The sequence below is a fragment of the Phasianus colchicus genome, chromosome 1, assembly GCF_987193195.1.
Source record: "Phasianus colchicus chromosome 1, bPhaCol1.hap1.1, whole genome shotgun sequence".
NCBI classification, from domain to species: domain Eukaryota; kingdom Metazoa; phylum Chordata; class Aves; order Galliformes; family Phasianidae; genus Phasianus; species Phasianus colchicus.
In genome coordinates, this window is record NC_143436.1 from 197,843,530 (window position 1) to 197,870,497 (window position 26,968).

The 26,968-nt window shown below is 52.6% G+C and overlaps 1 protein-coding gene and 1 long non-coding RNA gene across 3 annotated transcripts in view; one reads left to right on the forward strand and one right to left on the reverse strand.

The window, feature by feature from the left end:
• The window catches only part of DCHS1 (dachsous cadherin-related 1), a 51,269-nt gene extending 25,793 nt beyond the window's left edge, over positions 1–25,476 (reverse strand). The window contains exons 1-5 of one of the 2 annotated variants that reach the window (XM_031609637.2): positions 25,178–25,476; positions 19,158–20,966; positions 1,905–2,093; positions 1,353–1,584; positions 108–344 (exon numbers count right to left, since the gene is read on the reverse strand). In XM_031609637.2, coding sequence (XP_031465497.2) covers positions 108–344; positions 1,353–1,584; positions 1,905–2,093; positions 19,158–20,909 — 2,410 coding nt within the window. In that variant the 5' untranslated portion in view covers positions 20,910–20,966; positions 25,178–25,476. Of the gene's footprint in view, positions 1–107; positions 345–1,352; positions 1,585–1,904; positions 2,094–12,953; positions 16,250–19,157; positions 20,967–25,177 lie in introns of those variants that run through there. The other variant, XM_090134340.1, reaches the window with a different exon arrangement.
• Positions 4,382–12,108, forward strand: LOC149920384 (uncharacterized). Its single transcript, XR_016463545.1, has 3 exons — positions 4,382–4,460; positions 8,232–8,358; positions 11,153–12,108. It is a non-coding gene; the product is annotated as an uncharacterized LOC149920384 (long non-coding RNA).
• Positions 25,477–26,968: the final 1,492 nt, after the last annotated feature.

The window sequence follows — 26,968 nt, forward strand, 5'->3', positions numbered from 1 at the left end:
ATGGAGCTCCTGGGATGATGCTGCTCTCTGAGGAGATGTACTATCGGTGCTCTGAGACAATGCAGGGACAGTGAAAACAGCTGCATAGGAAAGGGCCAAACCCGTACCAGGAGGATTTTGGGCACGGACAGCCCCCACGCTGGTGCCCTGCAGCGTGTCCTCCGGCACTGTGAAGAAGTACTGAGCTTGCTCAAAGACAGGGGGTGAGACCGTGCCCTCCACAATGCTGATGTTCACTCGGGCATTCGGCTGTGCCTGCAGGCCCCCTCCATCTTCTGCAGAGATCACCAGCTGCACAAGGGTGTTGGCTTTACCACTCAGGGACCACGAGAGAGAGATGACACCTAGGAAAGAGAGCAGTTCAGAGTTCACTGTGCCCACAGCCCTGCCCATCATCCAGCACCAAAGGAACAAAAAGACCAAAATGGGCAGCAAACAATGTGTGTCAAAGGGCAACTGGACGTGGAAGAATCGGAGTAAAGAAGACAAATCTTCCTGGGGAAGGCTCCCCAAATGCTCCCTTCTTGATCTCAAGCTCAGCCCAAAGCTAAGCAGCTATGAGGCTGCAGTAAGCAAGTCAGAGAGAAAGTCTTGTGGAAGGGGAAGGATGGAGTAGGATTCCAGAGGCGTGGCACAGGGTGAGGGCCAGGATCTTGCAAGGACAGGTTGGTTCTGTGCTGCGAGCTGGCTCCTGGAAGAAATACAGAGCTGAATGACCTTCCCAGACAGGCCCTACAAAGGAGGTTGCCCTGTGCAATGGTAGCCAATAGGCCTGTTTCATCCCAGACACATTCTGGCAATCTGGGGACTAATGTGGGGAGACCTGATGCCTGTAGTGAGCACAGAACACCATCCAGTCCTTCTGAGAGCCCCTGGCATCACACAACCATGTACTCATTTCCCCAGACAGAAACTGTTCTGGCTTTGGTGGCCAAAGAAGTCGAGCACTGAGAAGTCAACGAGAAAGCTTAGACTAGGAGAACGATAGGAGGGAGGGAGAGTAACTGAGCAGGGAGAGGAGGGAATTAGGTAGGGGCAAAAAACTAAGCAGGATACAGCTTGATGGGGCAAAGCAAGCACTGCAGGAGGAAAGGTGTAGTGAGTCAGAGATGACATTGAAGAAGAGGGAAGAAGAGAGCAAAGAGAAGAAATAAGCAGTCAGAAATTGAGAGTGGGCAGCCAGAGGATTAAGCAGTTGGAACAAGGACAAAATAGGAGAGCAATAGACATTCTGGTAGCATCTTGCACAGCTGAAATAGCCAAGCAGTTACTGTCAGGCTAGTCTTCACATCTTCCTGCATCACACTGCTCTGCTTTGTGCTGCGTTTGGCTGGCTGTGAGTTCACTCTCACCTGTGTCCTTGTTGAGGGAGAAGAGGGGAGGGGAGTTCCCCAGGACAATGCGATAGGTCACTTTGCCATGCATCCCCTCATCCTTGTCATGGGCAGTAACACGCAGCACAGCTGTACCCGGCATGCTTTGTGTGCTGATGCTGGCAGCATAGTCCAGTGGGTAGAACACCGGCCGATTGTCATTTATGTCCTCCAGGAAAACCTTCACATACACCATGGAGTTCAAGCCACCCTGTGTAGGGACAATAGAACCACAGAATGGCTTGGATTAGAAGGGATCTCAAGGATCAACAGGTTCCAATCCCCCTGCTGCAGGCAGGGTTGCCAACTGCTAGATCAAGTATTAGACCAGGTTGCCCAAGGCTCCATCCAACCTGGCCTTTAACATCTCCAGGGATGGGTTATCCACAACCTCTTGGGGTAACCTGTTCCAGCACCTCACTGCCCTCTCGGTGATTAGAGATGGGGCAAAGAACAGGGCAAGAACAGCTATATCCTCTGTATGGTGCTGAGACAGCAGCATTGTATACCCATGAACTCTGCAGCACTCACCCCATCGACAGCAGTGATGGTGAAATCATAGGCAGACGTGCCCTCGTCGCGGTCCAGAGGCTGCACAGTGCACAGATGCCCCGTGTGCTTGTCGATGCTGAACTGCGTTGGGACCACACTGCCGATGCCAGAACCAAGAGAGTAGGAAAGGGACCCAAACAAGCCACTGTCGGCATCGGTGGCTGTAACCTGGATGGGGGAAGGCACTACGTGAGCGAGGTAACACTGCTGAGACCAAAAGCCTGAGCAGAGGGACGCAGCCCACCACCACCACCACCTCCACACCCGCACTGCTGTCTTCCATTCCACAGCCCACAACCACTGCGCAGCTCTCAAAGCTGGCCACAGTGAAGCACACTGACCATTATGCCCAGCCCTGCCATTCTTATTCTAGACAAGGTGACTTTCACTGCAGCACTCCCTGGAGGGCCCATGGGTGCCTGGAGCAATGTCAGGCAGCAGCGGGGCACACCGGGGTCAGCCTATGCTGGCATGTCCCCAGAAGACACAGGGCTGGGAAGCACAGGCTGTCAGACTCATAAGAGCTGCACCATGCTTGCTGTTTGCAGTGCTGCCACAGGTGTCTGCACACCAGAGGTGGTTTGTTCCAGGTGTAACCTCTGTTCTTGCACTACTGGGGCAACATCCACGACCCAGATCCACTGACTTCCCTTAGGGGGTGCAGGAAAGCACACAGATGCCAAAGATCTAGCAGCCAAGCATCCCCACTGCACCCAGCCTGAGCAGCCAGCCGGAGACAACCCATGCTTTTGCAGCTGCTGGACGTGGCCCTCTGCTCGTTCTCTTCTGCAAGCTTGTCTTGAACTGGGAAGAAAACCTCCTTCCCCGTGCCCCAGGTTCCATCTTGTCTTCAGAGCTCTGTGCCCAGCAGCCCTGGGCTCCAAGGAGTACAACGGGCTGGCACTGCCCTCTGGCAACCAGGCCCACCCAAACCTGTGGCACAGGATTTACAGCAGCAGTTACAGTAACAGCAGGGGGATTAAAACAGCTCCTGCCTGCAAGGTCCCATTCTGTCTTGGGTTCCTTGCAGCTCAGGCTAGCAGAAAACAGCTTCTCCCTGACCGCAGCATCACTGTCCATGGCTCATCCACCAGCTGGGAGCTCTGAGTGGAGAACAAAGCTGGAGCACGAAGCCAGGAGGGAGGCAGCTGGGCCAGGCCCGGGTGAAGTGGAGTTCAGGCCTCGTCAGCCACAGCTCCTCCCAGCAGCAGCGCTGGGGCCTCGGCTCCCGTGAGCAAGAAGCGCAGGAACGTTGCACACGCGCCAAGGAAAGGGCCCAGCTGGGGGCTGCAAACAGTTCCTTCCTACGGGCAGGGCCCCCAACCTGAGCCACTACCACATCCTCGGAGATGGAGGAACAACCAGAGAGCACAGAGGCTGCTGGGCCAGGGACACAAAATGAAGCAGGCGGAGGAGACACCTCCCCTCCATCAGACCTCATGTTCCTGCCCCTGGGAGCAGAGGCAGCAGCTGGGGGAGCCCCTTGCCAGCTCTCCAGCCCAGCACCCACAGCCCCCCGGAAGGGAAGTCAGCACCTGCAGCACCCCCGCCTGTCCTGCCTGGAGGCCTGGGCTCCCCTGCAGGGGAGGGGGGGAAGCTGAGAGCGCAGTGAACACTGTGCTCCTCACAGAGGGAATGGATCTGCTCCTCAGCCCTATGGCACTGCTGGAAGATGGACGAGGGAACAGGATTCCTCCTTTCTCCTTTCTGCTCCAGCTGCAGAGCACTCAGAGCCTCAGGTGCCGTGACAGCAGCCTGTCCAGAACACACTCTGGGGAACTCTGACCCCACTGCCTCCCTCTCTGTTTTTCTTTCTTCTCCCATTTCCAGCTCCCTCCAATGCAGCACCAGTAGCACTGGTTAGAGATACTTGGAGGTGTTCAAAGCCAGGCTTGATGGGTTTCTGGGCAGTCTGATCTAATGATTGGTAACCCTGTCAAAAGTAGGGGGTTGGAACTAGATGATCTTTGAGGTCCCTTCCAACCCAACCCATTCTGTGATGATTCTACCATGAAGCTCTGGCACAGGGAGTTCAGAGCAGGGCCTGGCTGTCTGCGGAGGGTTGCGGGGCAGACTGGGCTGAAGCCACTGAGTGCATATGGTCACTATGTACAGCAGCGGCTGAGTATCTGGTTCAGAGGGCCACAGGTGAAGTGCAGCATGAATCTGGATGGGATGACTATTAACCTGTGTCATTCAGATCAGAATCCATCTAGAGACCCAAACATCAAACTAAGGCTGTCAGGGATCAAGAGGAGGGTGTTAAGTCAGGGATCTAAAGATAAGGACAGTTAGCAGCAGCCGCGGTTGCTCATCTGAGAGTATAAATCTGACCTCTCCCATTGCTGAAACATTTATTTGAATTACCTGTACTCTGGCTCCATGCTGAATATCACTATGGGGGAACTGCCCCGTTTCACTGCATTCCAGCTGTGTGTCATAATAGGGTTTAACTGGGAGCATTCAAAGCCACTGCAGATGGAAATACAGCTGAAATGGTTAAGCTGCTATGATGGCTGGGATGGGCACTGTGAGGTAAATTAGTAAGATCTTTTCTTCAAAATGAACTGCTTATCACTCCCAAAATACTCTAAAATGCATGTCAGCTGCTTTAAAATACTGTACAGTGAGAAGCTCTACAGCACAGTACATTGTTTCCTGTAGGCTTCTTTGGCCAAGGATGCTGGTATTTCCAGAACAGCCCAACTTTCCCCATCTTCTGACATTCTCTGTCCTAAGACAGTTCAGGACAGAGGAAGTTATCTGAGCTCCAGCTTTCTGCCACAGGGGCTGAATGGGGTTTTGGGAACAGGGGAGAAGCAGATGAGCTCTCACTATTACACAGCATAATACTATCTGCCTGGATGCTCTCTGGTACCTGGAGCTATCTCCCTGCAGGAATGCCTCAAAGCAGTCTGGCATCAGAGGCCGGCATCTACTTGGGTGTAGAGCCAAGGCATACTCAGAGACATTCCCCATTCATGTGTGCTTGGCAGTTGGCCTCACCACCCTGTTGCATTGCCTCCGGAAGCAGTGGCTGCCTGGGAACAGAGCTCTAGCACAAGCCCTGTCTGCATGCAGTGTCTCCCAGCACTGCACACCATGATAGCCACGGCCAGGTCCAGTCTGTAACAGGCTATTATACTTCTCCTATGTCCTGCAGCATACCTCAGCTCTATCTACCTCTTGTGACTGCATGAATTCTCTGACTGGTACCTTTCTGTTGTTACCCCACAGCATCTCTCTCTCACCTCCCTGTATTGTCGGCTTCCTCCACCATTTCTTATCCAGACATCAATAGTGCTCCAAAGTTCTTTGGGGAATGTGCAGAGTTTGCACCCGACTGGGTGCTGGAGAGCACAGCATGGACTTGGGGCACTCCTCACCTCTCCTCATGTCTGCCACCTCTGTTGCAGGACAGCCCACAAGAAGAGCAATACAGCTCTTCTTACCAGGGAATCTGATAAATGTTTCTAAACATCTGAAGGGAGGTGGGAAGTAAATGGATGAGGCCAGGCTCTTCTCGGTGGTATGTAGCAATAGGACAAAGAGCAATGGCCTAAAACTTGTACAAAGGAAGTTCCGTACTAACAAGCAGAAGTAGTATTTTTACAGTAAGGGTGATAGAGCACTGGCAGAGGTTGCCCAGAGAGGTTGTGGAGTCTCCTTCTATGAAGAAATTCAGGACCCGTCTGGATGCCTACTTGTGTGACCTCTTGTAGGTACTGTTTAGCAGGTGATTGGACTCGATGATCTTGAGGTCTCTTTCAGCCCCTATGACCCTGTGACCCCAACCTACTGAAGTGTGCAGACAGCACCCTGGTTCAGAGCCAGCCAGAGCTCATTGCTTTCCAGCAGTATAACAAAAATGCACTTTGCTCTGGAATTCCTTGATTCTAGGTACTGTGATGCTGAACTGTGTAAGTAAAGAATCACATTCAGTGAAAAATCCAGCACAGGACTTAAAGCACAAGGACATTGATGACGACCCAGTAAATCCCTGGAGTTGAAGCTGAGACAGTGTGCCAAGGAGGCAGCAGCTCCTGAGGGACATCTCCAGATCACAGATCCCAGCTTTCTCTCACAGACAACTTCAGCTTCCCAGGCCAACAAGGGGTAACACGCAGCTGGATCTGCTGTTGGCTGACAAGGAAGAGTTGACTGAGGATGTGATGATAATCTAGTGACCATAAAATAGTAGTGTTCAGGATGCTAAAGGGAGCAAGGAAGGAGAGTACCAGGATTCAGACAAAGCAAGACCTCACCTTTTACAGGGATCTGGTAGGTGTAAGGGATCCCAACTACAAAGGCTAGAAGAACTCAAGAAAGGAGGTAAGCCTCCAGGACAGCATCCTCCAAGCACAAATGCAGCCCATCCCAGTACTTGAGAAAAACACTGCCTTGGTTAAGCGGAGACCTTGGGACAAAGCTGCAAAAAGGCAACGTATGGGAGGCAAGCTACAAAGAAAGAATTTATAAACATTGCCCAGGAATGTAGTGGTAGTGTCAGGAAAGTCAAAGTTCAAGTGGAGTTGAGAATTGCAAAGAAAATTGAGTATGATAAGAGCTTCTAGCACTACGTTGGTAGTAAGAGGCTGAACAACAACCTACTGCTGAATAGGGTGGGTGGTTTAGTCACAGCAGACACAAATAAGACTGATGCTCAATGCTTCCTTTACCTCAACCTTCACCTAAAAAATCTCCCAGGCTCTCCATACTTAATGAAACAGTTTGGAAAACTACTAGAAAGAAACTAGAAACAAGTCAGTATTTTTTCAGTGAACTCAACCAGTAAGAACCCATGGAACCCACCCAACAGGCTGCATCCAAGGGTGATCACAGATATGGACTTTCAGAACTGCTCTTTCAAATTTGGCAGAGATGAGGGGAGAAAGCACATCAGCTTCAAAAAAAGACCAAAAGGATGAGTGAGGGAGCTGCCTTGTTGACAATATCACTTTGGTCTGTGGAAAAATCATAGAGCAAATCCTCCTGGAGTATATGTTCGTCCACATATGAGACAGAGAAGGCAATAGCTAGCACAAATGCCTGAGTAGACTGCTTGCTGTGATCCAGGGCCCAGATCTGCAGGAAAGGGAGAGCAGGGGGATGACAGTGGCCTTGCCTTGAACGAGAATTTGGGCACTCTGTTCCACAGTCCTCACACCCAAGGCACGATGTTACGGACAGCTGGGCAAACAGCAAATACCCATGTGGGTGGGTGGACTCAGGATGGTGGCTCAGAGCTGTGCCCTGCCTGGAGCTGAGTGGCAGCGCAGCACCACGGGGCTCTGCCCTGGGCCCTCTTCTGCCAAACATCTGCTCTGTGTGCATGGGGCACTGCCGGGAGCAAGGGATGGGATCGGCCCCTGCTCTGCTCACATCTGGACACCGCTACTGGTTTGGGGAAATGCAGGCGCAGAAAAGACTTGGCACACCGCCCCAGGTTCAAGGAGGGCCCTGGGGATGGAGTTCAGGATCCGAACATCAGGAAGCACTTCTGCACAGTGAGGTGGCAGAGAACGTCCACGGGCTGCCCACGGGCTGTGGAGTTTCCCTCCATGGAGGGAAAGCTGCCAGGACACGGAGCTGGGCGCTGCTCTGGGTGCCCCTGCTGGAGCAGTGTTGGGCCAGAAGCCCTGAGAGATCCCTCCCAGCCTCCACCAGCTGGGACTCTGGGAACGGTTGCCCTGCAAGGAGGGAGCTGCAGAGGGACCGGGGCTTGCTCAGCCTTTGGGAGGGCTTTGACCCAGCAGCAACCCACCAGCTCCCATGGGGAGGTTATGCACAGCCAGAGCCGGGCTCCGCACTGTGCTTCACAGCAGAACCAGAATCCACAGGCAGAGCTGGGGGTGCAGGGTTCAGGCTCCATCCAAGGAAAGGCTTTCCCCACATCCAGGCTGCCCACAGGCAGTGCACTCTCCATCTGTGCAGGTGTGTTCAGTACAAATTTGGGTAACTGCTGGATGTGCAGCCTGGTCTGACCCCACAGCTGACCCCACTGTGAGCAGGCAGTTGGACCAGAGACCATTCCCCAAGCGCCCAGTTACCCTGTGATTCTGATACAGCTGTTGCATCCTTTTCCCAGAGCCACTAGCAAAGGCAGCTTACTAGACTGTATGGAACTTTGCTCTGCTGTATCATAGTTGCTGTTTGGCTCCTCGGCACTCAGTATTGCCCTGGATTTGCTGCAGCCACTCCAGTCAGTTTCAGCTGTAGATTATCTCCCTCATCTTCTCTTAGTCATACACAGACCAGTTCACAGCTCTTCCTCTGAACCTGTATACTCCTTCCCTGTGCCTGCAGGTGTGGGAAAATACAAGACATTTGGGAGGGCTCCAACAACACAGTCCATAAATCCCTATCAAACTTATGGGCAAGGGGCTACAGGACTAGCTGGGTTCTCCTCAAATACCTGCATCCCTACAAGAAGGTAAGAGCCTTGTGACCAGAAGACATATACTACCCCACTACACCCAACATGTATGCCCCACTATGGGAGTCTGCAGTTGCCTTCACTTCCATAATCCACAGCATGAGTCAAAGCATGCTGAGATCCTATGGGGAACAGCAACAGACACAGACACCCAGCAGGTTTTCCCAACAGAATCTACATCAACCAGACACATAAAAATGTCCAGTGCCAACAGCAATGATTTAGCACAGCCTCCATTCATCAATGTCACACAGCAGAACCTGCATATTCCTGTATTCATTGCCCATTCCCTTAATCTCACTTGCAGGCTACCTCTCTTTTGCCATGCTGCCTTGGTCTCACTTGACACCCTGAATTCAGCCTGGGACCATCTCTAACACCTCTTGAAGTTCTTTTATGTAGAATTCTGCCCTCAGCTGTTTTCTGGGTCAATTTTTCATATCATTGTTTCCCTTTCTGGATTCTGCAAGGGTAAAGCCCTCTTTGCCTGGCATGTGCTGAGAGCTCCAAGGTGATGTACAGCCAAATAGAATAAATACTCCCTGGATGAGGGAGAAGGAAGCAAGAAGCCCTTTCCCAAGGGCCACGAGAGATCCAGTGTATTTGGCTTAGAACAGGTTTACACTGATCTAAAGAGGCAGCACTGGCTTCCTAGTCTATATATGCCACCAGACCCTGCAGGATCAGTCACTGCCAGAGCCAAGCTGCACGGGCCATAGCCACCCCCTTTGCATACAAACAACATGGATGCTCTTTAAAGGAAGGTGAGACAGGACTCACAGTAACACAGGCAGTGCCCTCACTGACAGGGGCAGTGCCACACAGTCCAAATATAATGGGCAGAGCCAGGTGCTGCTAACAGGGCCCATTGATAGCCCTGGGCAAAATGAACAATGAACCAGGTCCAGGGTCCTTTGACAGAGCAAGGTAAGGACAAATGTGGATAAAGCCAGAAAGAGAACTGGGGTTAAAGCTAAAATACATACCCAAGAGGATCTATCCCAGTAGATGAGCTGCCTAAAACATGGGTTTAGGGTCTATTTAAGAGGCAGGATTAGGAACAGGACTGGAGATAAATATACTAACATAACTTCAGTCAGGCCTCCATTCCAGACCTGATCCTAAATGGAGCCTCTGGAACCACAGGCAGATGGTGTGGGCTGGGGGTCCCAGGTGAGGCTAATCAGGGCAATTAAAGCCAATTAGTGCTCTCAAGGCCCCATCATTCTCCACCATCTGCCTCTTCTAGTTTGTCTCTTGGTTTGTGCTAGGCAATGTCAGTCCCACGTTGTTCTGTATCATGTACTACTTAGCCAAGATTGTGCAGCCAAGTCATAGAAGAGGTCAGAAGGATTCTATTCCCTTCATTAATTGATTATTCAGCCCTGGTTCACACTTGAATTCTGAGGCTGGTGACTCTAAGGTTGTTTGGAAATACATTTCATGCCTGTTTTGGTTTTGTTTTGGTTGGTTTGGTAGCTTCTTGTTTTGTTTTGTTTTTTCCCTTTCTGCTTCCTTCTTACATCAGACAAGGGGAATAATAGAATACAAGGCCACTCTCAACAACATGCTGTACAGCAGCACAGACAGTAAGGAAAAAGCTGATGGAAGGGAATTAAGACTGCTTCCTGAACAACGGAAGCAAGAGGTGGAAGGAACAGGGGAACTGAAAGAGGATGTGCCTCTTTGATATGGTGGACCAGCCTGAACCAGGAGTGAGCATCACAGTGCCACTGAAGGAAGCAGCCTAGAGATCCAGCTGGAGGCTGGGGCCTCACACCAACAGCATCCTTATGGGAAAAGCGTGCAGCCATGCTCCAGAGTACGATAGGCAGAGGGGACAAAGACGCTCAAATGTTGATAGTGGATGAGAGGGCAGTAAGCCCTTACAGACAACCCTAGCAAAATGCTTTGTGTATCTGACAGCTCCTCCATGTCTACTGTGTAAATGTGTGTGACAATTGTAAAAAGGATGAGCATGTTCTTATATCTGTATGCATGCTGAACTATGAATATTTATTTAAGTGATTGGCCAGATACTGTGTAATTAGACCTAGGAATATCACAACAGTCTTGTGAATACTGGTATATAAAAGGCAAGTCAGTAGGACAAATGTGCTAATTGAAAAGCACCAAAAACAGTAAAATGTTAAAATAAAATAGTTATAGTTTGGCACAACTACCATCTTTGTGCCATGAAGGAAACCGAGGAAGAGAAAGGATGAAAGGCAGAGGGAGAAATATTAGGATGGTAAAAGTAAAGAGAACTGCATTGTTTGGTGGTAGCATATATATGCACCTCTCCTATGAGGAACGGTTGAGGGAACTGGGATTTTTTGGCTTGGAGAAGAGAAGGTTGCGGGGAAACCTCATTGTGGCCTTCCAGTACTTGAAGGGAGCGGATAAACAGGAGGGGGAACGGCTGTTTGTGAGGGTGGATGGTGATAGGACAAGGGGGAATGGTTTTAAACTGAGACAGGGGAGGTTTAGGTATTAGATATTAGGAGGAGGTTTTTCACCCAGAGGGTGGTGAGGCACTGGAACAGGTTGCCCAAGGAGGCTGTGGATGCCCCATCCCTGCAGGCATTCAAGGCCAGGCTGGATGTGGCTCTGGGCAGCCTGGTCTGCTGGTTGGCAACCCTGCACATAGCAGGGGGTTGGAACTGGATGAGCATTGTGCTCCTTTGCAACCCAGGCCATTCTATGAACATCATCATTACATTAAAATGTCAAGTAAATAAAAGGAACTGGGAGAAAGAGACAAATATAAAATATACTATTTCTTTCCTAGAGTGAATGCAATTGAAATGGCATGAGCTCCTGGAGACCCAAGAACGTGTTTAGGAACTCCGGGGAGGAACCTGATGCTGTGCTTTCAAGATTTTTCTTTGATACAGGCTGCTATCACTGAGGGGCTCACGAAGTACAACCGGGGCATTTTCCAATAAAATCACTAACTGACCACCGTAAATACATGAAAAGCTTGCTGTTTGCATTCAGCTTCCAAATGGATTGGAATTTGACCAGGGATCTCAAAAACAATATGAAGGACTGCTGTTGAGTGATTCAGGGACCTGATAACACAGGAGTAGTGAAAAAGTGCAAGGTAATGGATCCCTGCTTTGCCTCAGACTTCACCTACAAGTGAATATTGCCTTCCTGGACTTCAGGAAGGCATTTGGCACTGTTCCCATAAGATCTTCACAGACAAGCTGCTGAAGTATGAACTGGATGAGCAGGCAGTGAGGAGGGCTGAGAAAAGGCTTAATGGTAGAAAACAGAGGGTAGTGATCAGCAATGCAAAATCTAATTGGAGGCCAGAAATGAGCACTGCAGGGGTCGTCCAGAGTCCAGTCCTGTGTCACACCTCCATTAGTGATTTGGATGATGGGCAGTGTACCCTCAGCAAGTCTGCAGGTGACAACAAAGCTGAGAGGACTGGCAGATACGCCATTGTCATGCTGGCTTCCAGAGGGACTGTGACAGGCTGGAGAAACAGGCTGACAGAAATCTCCTGGAGTTGAACAAGAAGGACGAAGTCCTGCCCCTGGGGAGGAGCAGCCCCAGGCATCAGGATGTGCTGGGACCACTCATCTGGAAAGCAGATGTGCAGAAAAGGACCTGGGAGTCCTGGTGGACACGATGAACATGAACCAGCAATGTGCTCTTGCTGCTAAGATGGGTCTTGCTGCCCCAAGCTATGTTAGGCACAGCACTGCCAGTAGGTGAAGGAAGGTGATAAGGTGATCCTCCACCTCTGTTCAGCTCTGGTGGGGCCTCACCTACAGCACGGCGTTCAGTGCTGGGTCGTCCAGCACAAGAGAGACATGGATGTCCTGGAAAGACTGCAGCAAAGGTTCGATAGATGCTGAAGGGACTGAAGTATCTCTGCTGTAAAGAAAAGCTAAGAGAGTAGGACCTGTCTAGTCTAGAGAAAAGAAGATACATGGAGAACATCATGAATGCCTATGAATATCTGAAGTGGCAGTGCAGAGATGTTAGAGCCAGGCTCTTTTCTATGGTGCCCACTCGTAAGAGGCAATGGGCACAAACTGAGACACAGGAAGCACTTCTTTGTGCTTCACTGTGCAGGTGACTTGAGTACTAGCACAGGTTGCTCTTAGGCACTGTAGAGTTGTGGTCCTGGGCAGCCCCAACACAGGTTGCCTTTCTGTGAGTCTGTGATCTGCATCCAACTGCCCTCCTGAATCTCCCAGTCTTCCAGCCAGCTTCAGTCCTTAGCAGAGAGCTGCTCTGCTCCACCAACCCTGCACGCAGCCAGAAGCATCTGCTGCCTGACCCTTCTTTCCTGCAGTTTGCTGGGAGATTTTGCTTGTGTACCGTGCAGCCACTTGACAGGCACAACTGGGCAGAAGAGGAACCTCATGGAACTGCTGTGGCTGAAGTAGCAGAAATGAATGGCAAAAAGCAGTAAGATGCTGCACAGTTAGGAAGAAAGTGCAGCACAAATATCGGGGAACTATGATTGCTTTGAGGGAAGGAGTGCACTGAGCAGTGTGCCTCTCCCCACTACACAGAGAACTGGGAGGACAAAGATGGGCACTAAAGAATTTAGGCCTTATTTCACCTACCTCCTCCTAGTCCTCTGGCAAGATAGGATGGAAGGGAGTGGAGTCAACGGACCACAAAGCTCTTCTGATTCCCTCAGAGGAGAAGGATAGAGAGTCACATACTGGAGACTTCAGCTGTACAACTTTGAGCAAAGGCTTCTCCCTTCATCGGATCCATCTACAGGGCAATACCAGAGCCTCTTGCTCTCCCAGCCTTATTGCTCACCCATGCCCCCCTTCACAGTCCGCAGTGCGTGAAAGAGATGGAGTCCTTCTCAGCAGCCATTCTCTGGCTATCCTCCCCATCTCCAGTAAGCACTGTCAGCAAGCAGGGAGCTCATCTGGAGCCCTGCCCTGGCTGGATCTCTGCTACGCACATGTTACGCTGCGGCTTTGGCAAACATCTGGCTCTGGGCTCCCGCCCCTCAGAGTGACGGCTCTTGGTGGGAGAGAAGGGGAGGCTGGCGCCAGTGTGGTCAACGATCCCACGCACAGCTCCCATTGCTTGAGTGTGTGCCAGGCATCCTGCCCTCCCCAGCCCTGGCACAGATGCTGACCAGCTAAAAGCAGCCAGGGAGCGGCCACGGCTGCTATTTCAGGAGCTGTCTCTGGCTCCAGGGTTGTGTCTCAGCCTCCAGCATGCTTGGGCCTCAGAGGAATGAACGGGGTCAGGGTTCGGCCCCAGTGATTGTCCAGCACGTGTGGCAGAGGCGAGGGTCAGACCTTGAGGCTGTAGGATGCACCACATCCGGGGGGACTCCTCTGCACAGCTGCAGGCACTGTGTGTCTGCACCACTGCATCCCACAGCTACAGGGCGCAGCAAGGCTCTGGCTGGCAGCCCCACAACCATAGTCCAGGCACAGGAAGATGCAGGGCTGCTGCAGCCGTGCAAGAGTAAGTATGGAGAATAGGGGAAAAGCTGCACCGAGGTGTGGAAAAGCCCTCGGTTTTGAGAAGGAGGGGAAGCAGTGCAATCACAGACACTAGCAGGGAGGTAGAATCCCAGTGGAGAGTAAGGCTGGACAAGATCTGCAGGAACCTGAAGGTGAGTGCAAACTTCCTGGGAGTCTTGGTGCTGCAGAGAGCAGGGGAAAATAAGGAGCAAAACAAGGATAAGCAAGGCTCACACACAAGCGTCCAGGTGTCCTCTTTGTTGGAGCAGCAGAGAGATAAAATGGGAGCTGCAGCAGAGAACTAAAGGGCACTGGGAACCTCAACAGAGCAGAAGAGTTTGGGTGCTGAGCAGGGGAGAAAATAGGACTGCAAAAAAAGTCTCAAGGGGATTCAAGCAGGGCAGCAGCAGTGTAGGGTAGGATGTCAGAGGGTCTGGATGCAACCTGCTGGGGGACACTGATGCCAAGGACTTTAAAGTGGGTTGCTGGGCTGGAATTTGACTGCACAGAGCTCAGGCAGCAAGAGCTGGCAGATTGTGCCTACACAGCAGGACAGGACACAGTCAGGCAAAGATGTATGAGCTTGGAGATTGGAGCTTGGTGTATCAGAGGGAGAACAGCTGAAAGGGATGGGGAACAGAAGATGCTGGGGTGCCCCAGGGCCATGCCCATGAGGGAGAGCACTGCCAGTGAGAACTGTCCTGGGGGTAAAACAGCAAGGGTCCCTTGGGGGCAGACATCAGCAGCTGGCAGCAATCAAGGGGTGTGGAGAGAAGAGGAGGGAGCAGAGACTAAGGGAAGGGGAGGGGGAGCATACTGTGGGGCTCTGTGAGGGGAGAAGCAGGGCTGGGCACTTTGGGGGGTAGTGTGCACAGGTGAGAGGCTGCGGGTGGCGTGGAGGAGGGAGGGTGTGAGCAAGGACTGTAGGAGAAAGGGGAGTTCTAGGGGACCTGGGGCCAAAGCATAGATGAAGGAAGAGGGGCAGCTGTGAGGGGGCTGGGGATCAGAGCAGAGGAAGGAGGGATCTGTGGAGGGGGTTGGGGGAGGAGCAGAGCATGGGGGGAGAGGAGCACGAGGGGCTGGGGCCTCTCGGCTGCAGTGGAAAAGCTGCTGCAGCTCCAGGGGAAATGCTACTTGAATTAATCATGGCGCTGGCTGCTGTGCCAAGCCCAGGAGGAGGCTGCTGGCAGCACAAGGAAATAACTTTCACAGGAATTTGGAACAAATGCAGCTCTTCTGGCGGTAACAACAGCACTCACCTCCCCCAAAACCTCCCTGTGTACCAGCATCTCCCCCATGTACCCTGTCCCTCTGCACCCCAGATTCATCCACACGATGGTCCCTTTCTCAGAAGCATGATGCACTCCCTCCCCTCACGCTGATCCCTAGTTAGCTCACAGACATCTCCTGATTTTGTCTCAGAAAGCTTGTCTTCCTATTTCAGAAGAGGAGAAGGCCTGTTCTGTGTCGTGCAAAAACCTGAAAATAGGTAAATGCTAAAGCTCTTGTCCCAAGAAACCGAATGCACACAGCAGCATCCTCCCGCTCTCCTTGGCAGCAGAATCAGTGACCATTAGTCCTCCTGCTGTTCTGGTCCCCATCTGTGGCTGCTCTCTGTGTTCTCTCACAAATATTCCTCTTCAGTGCCATAATCGATGCATCAGGATTATCCCTCAAGACTCTGTATTACTGTAGCCTGCTTTAGCCTAGAGCACTTCATGCAGGTTGTGCTATGTAGTGCACAGCCCCAGAGGCTGTGCAAGTGCTATACATGCAGCACAGCCCACCCCACAGAATCAAAAAATTGTACTCGGGCTTCAAAGCTCATCAGACTTGTCCTCAAAATTGTAAGAAAAGGATACACACTATATATGCAGTTGGTCATTGCTGATGTTCTTCTTCCCTAACAATTGTGTGTATGGGTGCAAGTGAAATATGTAAACCCTGGTTCCAAAATCATTAATTCTGGATCTATATAGGAGTCAATAATCTACCATCTCATCTCATTCACATTTCAGTCAAATCAACCACTGCTCACAACATGAGGTTTACACAACTCTCTCTGCTTTATGCAGGCTGCCAGAGGACAGATAATACTTGGTTCAGCTTAAAAAGTTAGAAAGGCCCAGAAAGAAAGTATCTGACCATGCATGCAGCTTGGTACAATGTCAATGCAACAGAATGTTTAAAACAAATATAAGCCAGCAGAGTGAATTTATAACAGAACAAAGTTCCACATCATGTAAACACAGCACTTGAATGCGATCTGATGAGCCTTAAAGTATCCATGCCAACCTCATGAAGTTCAACAAGACCAAATGCAAGGTCACCTGGGTCAGGGCAATCTCAAGCACAGATGCAGAATGGATGGAGAATGGCTTGAGAGCAGCCCTGAGGAGAAGAGTTTGGGGATGTCAGTTGATGAAAGATTCAACATGAGTTGGCAATGTGTGCTTGCAGCCCAGAAGGCCAGCGGTATCCTGGGTTGCATTGAGAGAAGTGTGGCCAGCAGGGTGAGGGAAGTGATTCTGTGTCCAGTTCTGGAGCCCCCAACACAAGAAGGACATGGAGCTGTTGGAGCAGGTCCAGAGGAGGGCCATGAAGATGATCAGAGGGCTGGAGCACCTCCGCTGTGGGGACAGACTGAGAGAGCTGGGGATCTTCAGCCTGGAAAAGAGAAGGCTGCGAGGAGACCTTATGGTGAGTGGCCTTCCAGTACCTGAAGGGTTCTACAGGAAAGCTGGGGAGGGACTTTTTATAAGGGCATGTAGTGACAGGATGAGGGGAAATGGTTTTAAACTGGAAGAGGGCAGATTTAGTCTAGATATTAGGAAGAAATTCTTTCCTGTGAGGGTGGTGAGACACTGGAACAGGTTGCCCCTGGAAGCACTCAAGGCCAGGCTGGATGGGGCTATGAGCAACCTGGGTTAGAGGGAGGTGTCCTTGCCCAGAGCAGGGGGTTGGAACTGGATGATCTTAAGGGTCCCTTCCAACCCAAACCATCCTATGATTCTATGATCTGTATTACCAGCTCATGTCTACACAATGAAACAGAGACAACTGATTAGTGACTGCCCCCTGCTCTATTGTTTGATGGTCTTGTGTTCACTGGTTACTTAGGCTCCTTCTGTGCCTGTGTTTTTCTCTCATCTCAGATTTGAACTGTGGTTTGCTATTTCCTTTGCTTAGGCACATGCAAGGTCAGTTACTGTAGGACTTGACCCATGATAAACATAAGTAATAAATAAATATGTTGAGATTTCTTTCCTGTGAGATGCTGGAACAGCTGCCCAGAGAGGTTGTGGATGCCCCATCCCTGGAGATGTTCAAGGCCAGATTGGATGGGGCCCTGGGCAGTCTGGTCTAGCATTAAACAGGGAAGTTGGTGGCCCTGCATGCGGCAGGGGGGTTGGAGATTCATGATCCTTGAGGTCCCTTTCAACCCTGGCCATTCTGTGTGATTCTGTGTGATTCTTTTTCTTTCTCAGATGCTCAGGCCACCAATCTGCTCTGCTCAGCCCTGTTTGTACATCAAACATGAAGAACACCCTGGCAGAGAGAATGGGATGTTGTTGGGATGCAGGAGACTTGCAGCTGGTACCCTGGTCAGTTATGTGGACTCTCTATCTCCCTATCATTCTGTCCTGCCCACAGAGAGCAGATGTCAATGTCCAAAAGTAGAACTGGTCCTCCATGGTTTCTCACTTAGAAACTTGATGGTCTGATGGAGAACAAAACCCTTCCCGTTCTGGGTCAGCCTTAGCAGCTGCCTTTGTCCTGCAGGACATGTCAGCAAGGGCTGCCTGTGGCCTGGGCTCTAATTAGCATTATGCAGGTCTGGACCCTAAGGCAAGACAAGCCCTGATGCCTGGAAGTCACAGAGAGATGAAGTCAAGCAGGGCAAACAGAGGGTCTGTGGGGCTGCACAGCTGATGTGTGACCTACGGAATGTTCCAGGCAGGGGTGGCTGGACTGGGCAGCTCAGACATGGCTCCTTGCCCCAGCTCTGCCAGCTCCTCAGCCTGGCCTGTGCCTGCTGTGGCCTGGTGCTGAGTCGGCAGCCTGGCCGGCCTCCTTTCCCATCCTCTCACATTTCCCGGCTCAGAGGAAGCAGCAGCAGATGTGTGTGCTGTTTGCTTTGTGCTGAGGCCACGAGGGAGTTACCTGTGCTCAGCCCAGATGCACTGTTTCCAAATGAAACATGAGGGCCAAGCCAAGACCATCGAAACCTGTCCAACCCCTCAGACCCTGCCGGCTGCTGGACGGGTGCCTCCCCTGTGCAGTGCTGTGCAGACCAGGATGGCTTCACTGCCGTACCGAGTTTCAGCACGGCCCAGCCCTGTGGCCCTACCAGTATCTTCACGGCATCCCCACAGTCTCACATCTTCCCAGCTCCTCCAGGATCCCACCTCCCTCCTGCCTGTCCTTGCACTTGCAGCCAGAAGCCCAGCCTTCACTGCCAGCTATATTTCCAGAATGCCTTCCTGCCTTACAGCAAGCAGCACTGAGCAGGATGGCACTGAGAATGAGAGGGGCCTCCGCTGGATCCACCGCAGCTGAGTTGTCCCTGCAAGCACCTGAGGCCTCCATATCCCCCAGGGCAACACCGCTCCTGCCCTGTCCCAGAGCCCATGGCCATCCTCGGCCTCCTCCTGACCTCTGTCCCAGCATGGCTCTGGCCCCACCTGTCCCACAGGGACAGACCTTGTGCTGCCCTGACAGACCCTGCAGGGTCATGCTGATGAAATAGCCGGCACAGCTGAGCCCCCATGAGAGCTAACAGTGGGGCAGCAACTCCCTCCAGGACTCACATGTGCTCACTACACAGAGACTGATGTAGCACGTGCCTCTCAGCTCAAATCCCAAAGATGCTGCTTCTGAAGTAATATAACAGTAGCATTCATGCATAATTAATGCTACTGTCCATCACCAGAGGGAGAGAGAAGTTACCAACCCTGCCACAAGCAGCTTCTGAGGCCTGACCTCGCTCCTCAGCACTGTTGCTGGTACTCTGGGCTGACAAGGACAGCTCCACACTTGTGCAAGCAATGCCTGTCAGAGTAGGCCACAGTGTGAGCTGAGCTCAAATTTGAGCTTTGCACAAAGGGATTACTTGAGATCTGCCTCTGGCATCAAAGATATCCCCCAGCATGCAGAAGATGTGTAACAGTGCTCTGCCACGCTTCCTGCTCACAGTGAGGGAACAGTTCTCTGCCTGTCGAAGCCATGAAATCTGCACCAAACATCCTTCAGCAGCATGTCTCTCATCTCCAACCTCTCACAGCCCTGGCTGTACCCTCCTCAAGCTTAGCTCCTGACAGCTGTACCTACCTGTAGGAAGCAGGTACCAACAGGGGTGTTCTCCTTCAGGGACACGTTGTAGAAATTACTCCTGAACACCGGCTCGTTGTCATTGACGTCCTGCAGGGCCACAAGCACCACAGCTGAAGAAGAGAGGGCAGGGGTCCCCCTGTCTGTGGCCAGCACTGTCAGCTGAGGCTGAGGATCCTTCTCGTAATCCAGTGGGGCAGCAGTGGTGATGATACCTGTGGCAGGGTCAATGGCAAACCAGCTAGAATGGGTGTCTTGGCTATGCATGATGCTGTACTGCACCTCCCCGTTGGGACCCTGGTCTTTGTCTCGAGCGGTCACTTGCAGGACAAAGCTACCTGGGTACACAACCTCAGGGATGCTCTGTTTGTACTCCTGCTGGTCAAAGAGTGGAGGATTGTCATTGATATCTATCACCTGCAGCACAAAGGTTGATTCTGCTCGGAGTGGAGGTGTTCCCGAATCAGTAGCTGTCACTCGCAAATCATAGGAGTCTCTTTCCTCCCGATCCAGAAGCTGGTCCACACAGATAAGATAGATGATGTTGTCCTTTGTAGTGAGGGCAAACTTGCCATCTCCCCCCTCCAGAGTGACATTGACGTTGGAGTACTCTCCATAATCTGGGTCAGAAACAGAGATGCGTGCCACATACTGACCAGGCTGGGCTCCCTCAGAGATCTGAGGGGAGCCATCTTCGCTCAGAAAGATGATGGTCATTGTGGGCTGGTTGTCATTGTAGTCGCGCACGTGAATAGTGACAAAGGCTGTGGTGACCTCAGGGTGGACAGCCCTGTCCCGTGCCTGTACCACCAGCTCGTGCACCTTCCTGACTTCATAGTCCAGACCCTTGTTAAGTTTGATGACTCCAGTTCGGGAGTCAATGGTGAAGTACTGATCAGGATCACTCTGTCGCCGGTTGATCTCATAAATCACATCACCATTGTCTCCTTCATCCGCGTCAGATGCAAAGACCTGCAGGATGCTACTGCCAGGTTTCAAATTCTCCGATATGAGAGTATGATAGCGGCTCTGGTTGAAGGTGGGAGCATTGTCATTGATGTCCTGGACAGACACATCCAACGTCATTTGGCTGCTCCTGGGAGGAGAGCCCCCATCGTAGGCTTCCAGCACCAGGGAGTACGACGAACGGTTCTCCCGATCCAAGACATTGTTGACCACCAGGTCTAAAAACAGGACCCCATTGGGTCCTCGCCGTGTTTCCAGACGGAAGGCCTGCCCCACATTGTCACCCTTAATCACATAGCCTTGGGTATTGAGCAGGCCACTGTCAGCATCAAAGGCTGGATCCAAGGGAAATCTGCTGCCAACAGGTGTGTGCTCTGGGATCTGGAAAGTGCTGTGTTGCTTGGGAAAGGCTGGAGCGTGGTCATTGATGTCATTAACTTGGATATTCACTTCTACTGTGATGCCCTCGGGGGTAACAGCTATGAAGCTGTAATGGTCCCGGGTCTCTCGGTCAAGGACACGGGCTGTTTTGATGATGCCCCTGTTCTCATCTATCCACAAGTCAGTGGCAACTCCACTGCCCTCCTGTGCTGATATGAAGTACATGTAGGCACTGGTGCCAGGAGGCAGGCCAGCACTGATGTCCCCAATGATAGTGCCAGCTGGCTGCTCCTCATCTATTTGTAGATCCAGGGTACCCAGGACAGCAGAGCCCTTCTCTGCTCTCAGGCCCCCAAGAATTAGCAGCTCCAACAGAAGCATGGCCGACCCTTTCATCTGCTCCATTGCTAGTAACTTGCAGAGCAGAAGGTTGCTTGATCTTCTTTGCAGCACTTTTTAATCCTGCAAGGAATGCAGACCAGAGGAAGCTGGTTAAGAAAGAGAGCAGCAAATGAAGGACAGAATAAGAACGTGGGGAGGGAAAGCCTGCCAGGTACCTTCTGCTTGATTGCTCTGTATCACTTATCCCTCATGAGTCAAAAATTTGTTAGAGCAAAGGGTGTGAAGGAAAGGGAATGAAGCCCCAGGCCAGCACCTAACGTCACCAAGCAAAGCAAACCTGGCCATGTGCTGGTATTACCAGCTGGTACTCTGTCACATCGGTTTTTTCCTACACAGCCAAGTATTCTTCCCAACTAGCAACCTTCCTGGCAACACCGGAGCCAGCTGGTTCCTGTGCCTTTAACAGCTGAATGCTTCCTGCAAAGCTGAGAAACAGTGTCTGCAAGACCACAGAGATTTTTGGACAAGCAGCAGCCTAGCACCTCTATCCTGAAAAATATGGTCTTAAAACTGGGAGCAATCCCAACAAGTGACCCTGTCGAACCCCCCTTCCCCAGTAGCTTGCTTTTCATGACTACAGGGATTTAGGTTCAAAAAAAATGCGAAGTGCAAATCGGGTGTCCCTGGTGGGGTGCAGCAGAACTGGAATGGGCTTACATCCAGAGAACAATAAATCAGAATGGCTCTATTGCAAAGGACATACCCACAGCCGGGAATGCCCAGGATAAAACCCTGTCCTCCTAGGGCAGACAAGGCCCATTGTTTAACCAGGAAAGGAGATCTGTGGATGCCCCAAGCTGGTACCATGGAGGGTGGTGGTGTACAGTAGGAACGCAGCAACTCCCTCTGAACTGCCAGCTGCCCTGGCTCCTTCCCCGTCCCACACTCTCCACTGCTCACTCTCCTCCTTTGTCTCCTTCTCGCTGCTCCTTGTTCGTTCTGGCTCCTTCACTCCATTTCCCCCTGCTGTAGCTTCATTTCACTGCAGCAGTGGGGGAGGGACAAGAAGGGAGGAGCAGCTCCCTGCAGCAACAGCACTGCTGGACATGCTGGACATACGTGCGGTACCCAAAGCCTGTGAGCCCCTCAGGGCTCTGCCCACCCTCCCTACAAGCAGCCAGAGCAACTCAGCAGTCAAAGTGTTCATGTACAACACCAGCCCCAGTGCCGCTCTGAGCCGACGGTAAACGAGGCTTAGTGGTCTGCAGGGATGGCGGCAGCATGAGCTCACACTTGGACTCTCTTGAAAGCATTTGCTGCTGGTCCCATAACCACACTCAGGAGCAGCTCATGGCAGACGTAGGACGGCAGAACCTCCCTGTCTTGGGGGGACAGAGGAGGCTCGTGCTGCCTAGTTTGGGGACTACAAATGGCAACCTTTGGTCTGCAGAACTCTACAGCAGTGCCAACCCTTTCTGAGAGATTTGGTACCATTATTTGTTGGCCCTCTTTCCCACCTCAGGACAATTGTTAGATTGATTTTTCTTGCAGAAATTGTGGGTTGGTGACAGAAATAAAAGTCTAAAAAAGTGTTCCCTATGTATAAAAGAATGTTTACCTCAGTGGGCTACAGGAACTAGAAACCAGTGCATACCCCCGGTGCCTGATGCCTGTGGCAAGTAGTGCCACGTACTGCTCTTGCACCTAGCAAACACGAATCTTCATCATCTCTCAGGAACAGAAGTCCAAAGAATTTACACATTCCTGAGGACTGCTAGCTGGTGAGCTGCACCAATTCAATAGTCCTAGCCAAGTCCATTGCTCTTCCTCTTGGAAGTTAATGAAACTTCCTCAGAATAATTACATACATCTAGAATTGGGAGAACGGGGTCCAAATTTGCTTCTGTGATGCAACTGCATCATCCTAACTGTAACCCAGCTGCTCGGGTCATGGGGAGGTACAGGGCAGAGTTCAAAGCCCTGGCAGGTGGGTAAATTAAAACTTAAGTAAAAGGAGAGTAGAAAAACTAGTAGAGTAACAAAAAGAGGGACGCAATGAGGGGATCTCAGTGGCTGAGGATGGGATAAAGCTGAAATGTCTTGAGTAGTGCATGGCACAGGTTAGGGCACAGATATGGGGAAATGAGCCTGCCCTGGTTTGATTATTGATGTCACTCTTGGAAAGCAGAAGGGAGAGCAGCAAGGCTTTGTGGACTGTTGCTGTGGGAATGGGGAAACTGGGAACATGAATGGGGAGTGTGAAGAGCAGCTGAGAGCACTGGGGCAACTGAGTAATACAAAGTCAGATTTCTGGGGTGATAAAATGTGTGTAAACTTCTCCCTTTCCCTCCTTCCTGGATGCATACTCAGAGCTTTGCTACCTCCTGGGAAAGAGATGTGACTGCCTGCTTGCCAGACTGCACAGGTCCAGTATGGGCAGAAGGCCGTCCGTGGTACCGGCAGCCCTTATTCCTATGAGACTTGCAGGGTTGGGACAGCAAGGAAGACAGCAGTAACCTCAGTTGATGCAGAGTCACCAAATCCGAACAGCTGCTTCCAATTAGCAGATAGCTCAGCGCGAGGGGCTGGCTTGACTGGTCCAAGCCCAGCCTGTGTAATGTGAGCCGGACTGCCCTGCTCCCCTCCCGTCCCTCCCACTACCGGGCACTGAGTTTCCTAGTAACAAATGGCAGCAAGAGCCTCTGAAGGAACGGTGAGTATCACAGTCTGTCCGGAGAGGAGGTTGGGGTCCAGAGCCACAGTAAGAGGGCTGACAGGAAGGGTGCTGCAATGCACAGATGCATTTCCAGGCCTGGGGCTGATATGCCAAGGCATTAGGAGAGCCGAAACCACACTTAGGAGATGAGCCATGTTTAGAAAAAATGCATAAGGAACTACAGAAGGACCAATGCATGAATCCCTGCCTGCAAGCCTGCCAGTGGCACTGCTTCTCATGTCAGTCACGCAGAAGGGAAAGCAGGCCCACCCCAGCACTGGCAGAGAAGCTGGAAAGATGGCACCCACTCTGCATGCCACAAACAGATTTCAGAGTGCTTGCTGTGCAAAAGCTCCATCAAAGCTGCACATGCTGCTGATGCCATACCCAAAACTTCATGAGGGGCCATGACTCATCCAATGATGTTTTTAAGACTCCAGATCAGGAAGGATGTAGAATCCCATTTCATCTTTGCTGGGCACCACTCACTGTGCTGGAATATGCTCTTCTGTTCTACATTCATGCAGGTGTCTCTCAAGACTTCCAGATTTTCCCAAAGCCAAGCACAGTCCAGCCTTGCCTGCAGTGCAGCCCTAGTCTAAAAACTTTCAGCCTCTGCTGTCCATTATGACCTACAGCCATCTCCATGCCTCCCAGCCCTATCACCTTACACCTGCATCTGCAACACCAGCATCTCTTTTGCTCACTCCCACAGTTGCCGCACAGCCTAATCTCCTTCTAACATTAAAACAAGCAGTGACCAGCAGTGGTAGCCATTCTCTAAGGATGCAGTCAAGCTCCACTTCATCCCTGTGGATTCAATTTCTGTGCCACACGAGGGCTTCCTTCAGGCTATCCTGTCTCTGAAAACACTATCCCTACAAAGGAAGCTCTAATAAAAGCTCCTCACGCAAAAGCCAGTTCCCACAGTCCCGGCCCACAAGCATCTCAGCACTGGCTGTGCTCTGCCACACTGCGTGCCCACTGCAGAGCTGTCCTGGAGTCCCGAGGCTCTCTGGCCATCGGGCTGCTCGGCCCCTGGCGCTCCCCGGTTGTCCTTAGGGCTCTCCATCTCTCGGGGCTCCAGGCCGTCTCCCCCGGCGGCTGTTGGGGCTCCCTGCCTTTCGGGGCTGCCCAGACACGAGGCGTCCACTCCTCCTGGCGCTCCCGGTGCCCGCGCACACCGCCGTTCCGGGGTTCTCCCGCTTCTCCCCGCACGCCGCAGTCTCCGTTCCAGCACACCGCCCGCCCCAGCCCCCGCTCCGCTCGGGCCCGCAGCCCCCACCCGGCGCCTCCGCGGCTCCTCCGCCGTGACCGCCGAACGCCCGCCCAGCGCCGGCTCAGCCTGCGGCTCTCCGTCCCGGCGCCGCTCCTGTTCCCGCACCGTCCCGCTCCCAGCGGGCGAGGCTGATCGGCCGATCCAGCCGCAGATCCGCGGTGCTGCGCCGCCGCGGGCGCACCCCCCCAGCCCCCCCCCCATTGTCTGCGCGGCGGAGGCAGAACAAAGCGCCCGGTCCAGTCCGGCCCGGCCCGGCGTGCGCTGATGCGGATGTGCGGCACAGCGGTTGAAGGCGGGGAGGCGGCGGGAGCGGATCGGTCTGGCGCTGGCACTTACAGCTCGCGTCCCGCGCTGGCAGAGCTCGCATCCCGCACGATCCGGTCCAGGCGAGACGTCCCGCAGCCGCGCCGGTACCCCGGCACCCCAATACCCCGGCGCTCTGGTGTCGACACCACTCCGGTACCGCCGGCCGCTCCGGTACCTTCAGTGTGTTCCGGTGCCCTCCGGCGCCGTGCCCGCACCCCGTCCTCCCGGAGTTCGGCCTCCCGGTGCCGCGGCCGCCCCGGTGCCGTAGCCGCCCCGCGCAGAGCTCGGCTGCAGGCGGCGGGTCGGCGCTGGCTCGGCGCGGAGGCTCCTGCTGAAACCCGACCCAGCACCGCCCTCAGCCCCTCTCTCCCCCCGCCGCCCCCATCCCCGCCCCGCCACCGGAGCGCGCCGGCGAAGCGCGGCCCCGGACTGGGGTCCGCGGAGGTGGGTCGACGTGGTGGGACGCGGGATACGGGACACGGGTCACGAAGGGGCCGGGAAGCAGCGGCGAGGAGGGGGCCTGCGCGGAGCGGGGGGGAAACGCTGCAGCTGGGAGGGATAAAGGGGAATGGGTAGGAAGCAATGGGAGCCAGAAGCCTGGGGAAGTGAGAAGAGGTGGGAAAGAGCGAGGGGCGAGGACGGGGGTGGGAAGGGACGGGGCAAAGAGAGGGATGGACAAAAAGAGGTAGAAGGAGACGGAGGGTGGTACTGGGGGGATGTGGGGACGCGATCACAGCGGCACAGCCCGTTTTCTAGTCTACCAGATTTCCTTCCGTAAAAGCAAGCAGTGTGGGGGGTTGGAGCTTCATGATCATTGAGGTCTCTTGCAACCCAAGACATTCTATGATTCTATGATGCTATGCTTCTGTAACCTGAAAACCTCGTGTTGAGGCTTCTAATGCCTGGGAAGTACAACAATCATCTGTAGTGCCTGCCATTCAGGCACTCCATACTGGAGCCCCATCAGCCTATACTAAGAATAAATACTGAACAAGAGTGGGTGACGGTCCATGCTGCTCCCTTGGCTTAAAGTGGCCACCTAGTCTAGTTTTCTCTGCTCCAGACTGGCCAGGTCACAGCAGTGTTGGTGTATTGACCAGCAGTGTTCCCTGGGGGTCAGTGCTGAGTCCACTCTTGTTCAATATCTTCAACTTCAACCTTGATGATGACATAGGTGTCCATCCTCAACAAATGCATCGATGAGACAAAGCTGGGAGAAGTGGCTGGCACACCAAAAGGCTGTGCTGCCATTCAGACTGGAGTGCTGGGCAGTAACAAACCTCATCGGTGTAACAAAAGCAAGTGTTGAGTCTTGCACCTGGGAAGGAATAACCGCAGGTATCAGTAGAGGTTGGGACACGACCTGCTGGAGAGGAGCTCTGCAGACAAGGACCTGGGGGTCCTGGTGGACGACAGGTTGGCCATGAGCCAGCAGTGTGCCCTGCTGGCCAGGAAGGCCAATGGGATCCTGGGGTGCATTAAAAGGAGCATGGCCAGCAGAGCGAGGGAGGTGATCCTCCCCTCTGCTCAGCTCTTGTGAGGCCCTCAGCTCCGCAGATCTGATTCAGTTCATACACTGCTTCTTCCAATATAAAAGAAGCATGAAGTGTGGCAAACCGAAGCCAAGATTGAAAGAAAGGTGATGCTTCACATGAGGGCCCATGGACCTGGGGAACTCTTTGCCATAGGATGCTATGGATGCTCAAAATTTGCATTGGCTCAAGGGCTGTCTGGATTAGTTCACAGAAGAGAAATTCTTTGAGGGCTCCTGAACAGAAGAAGCTGCCTCCAGGTCATGAACTCTGTGAGTTACAACAAATT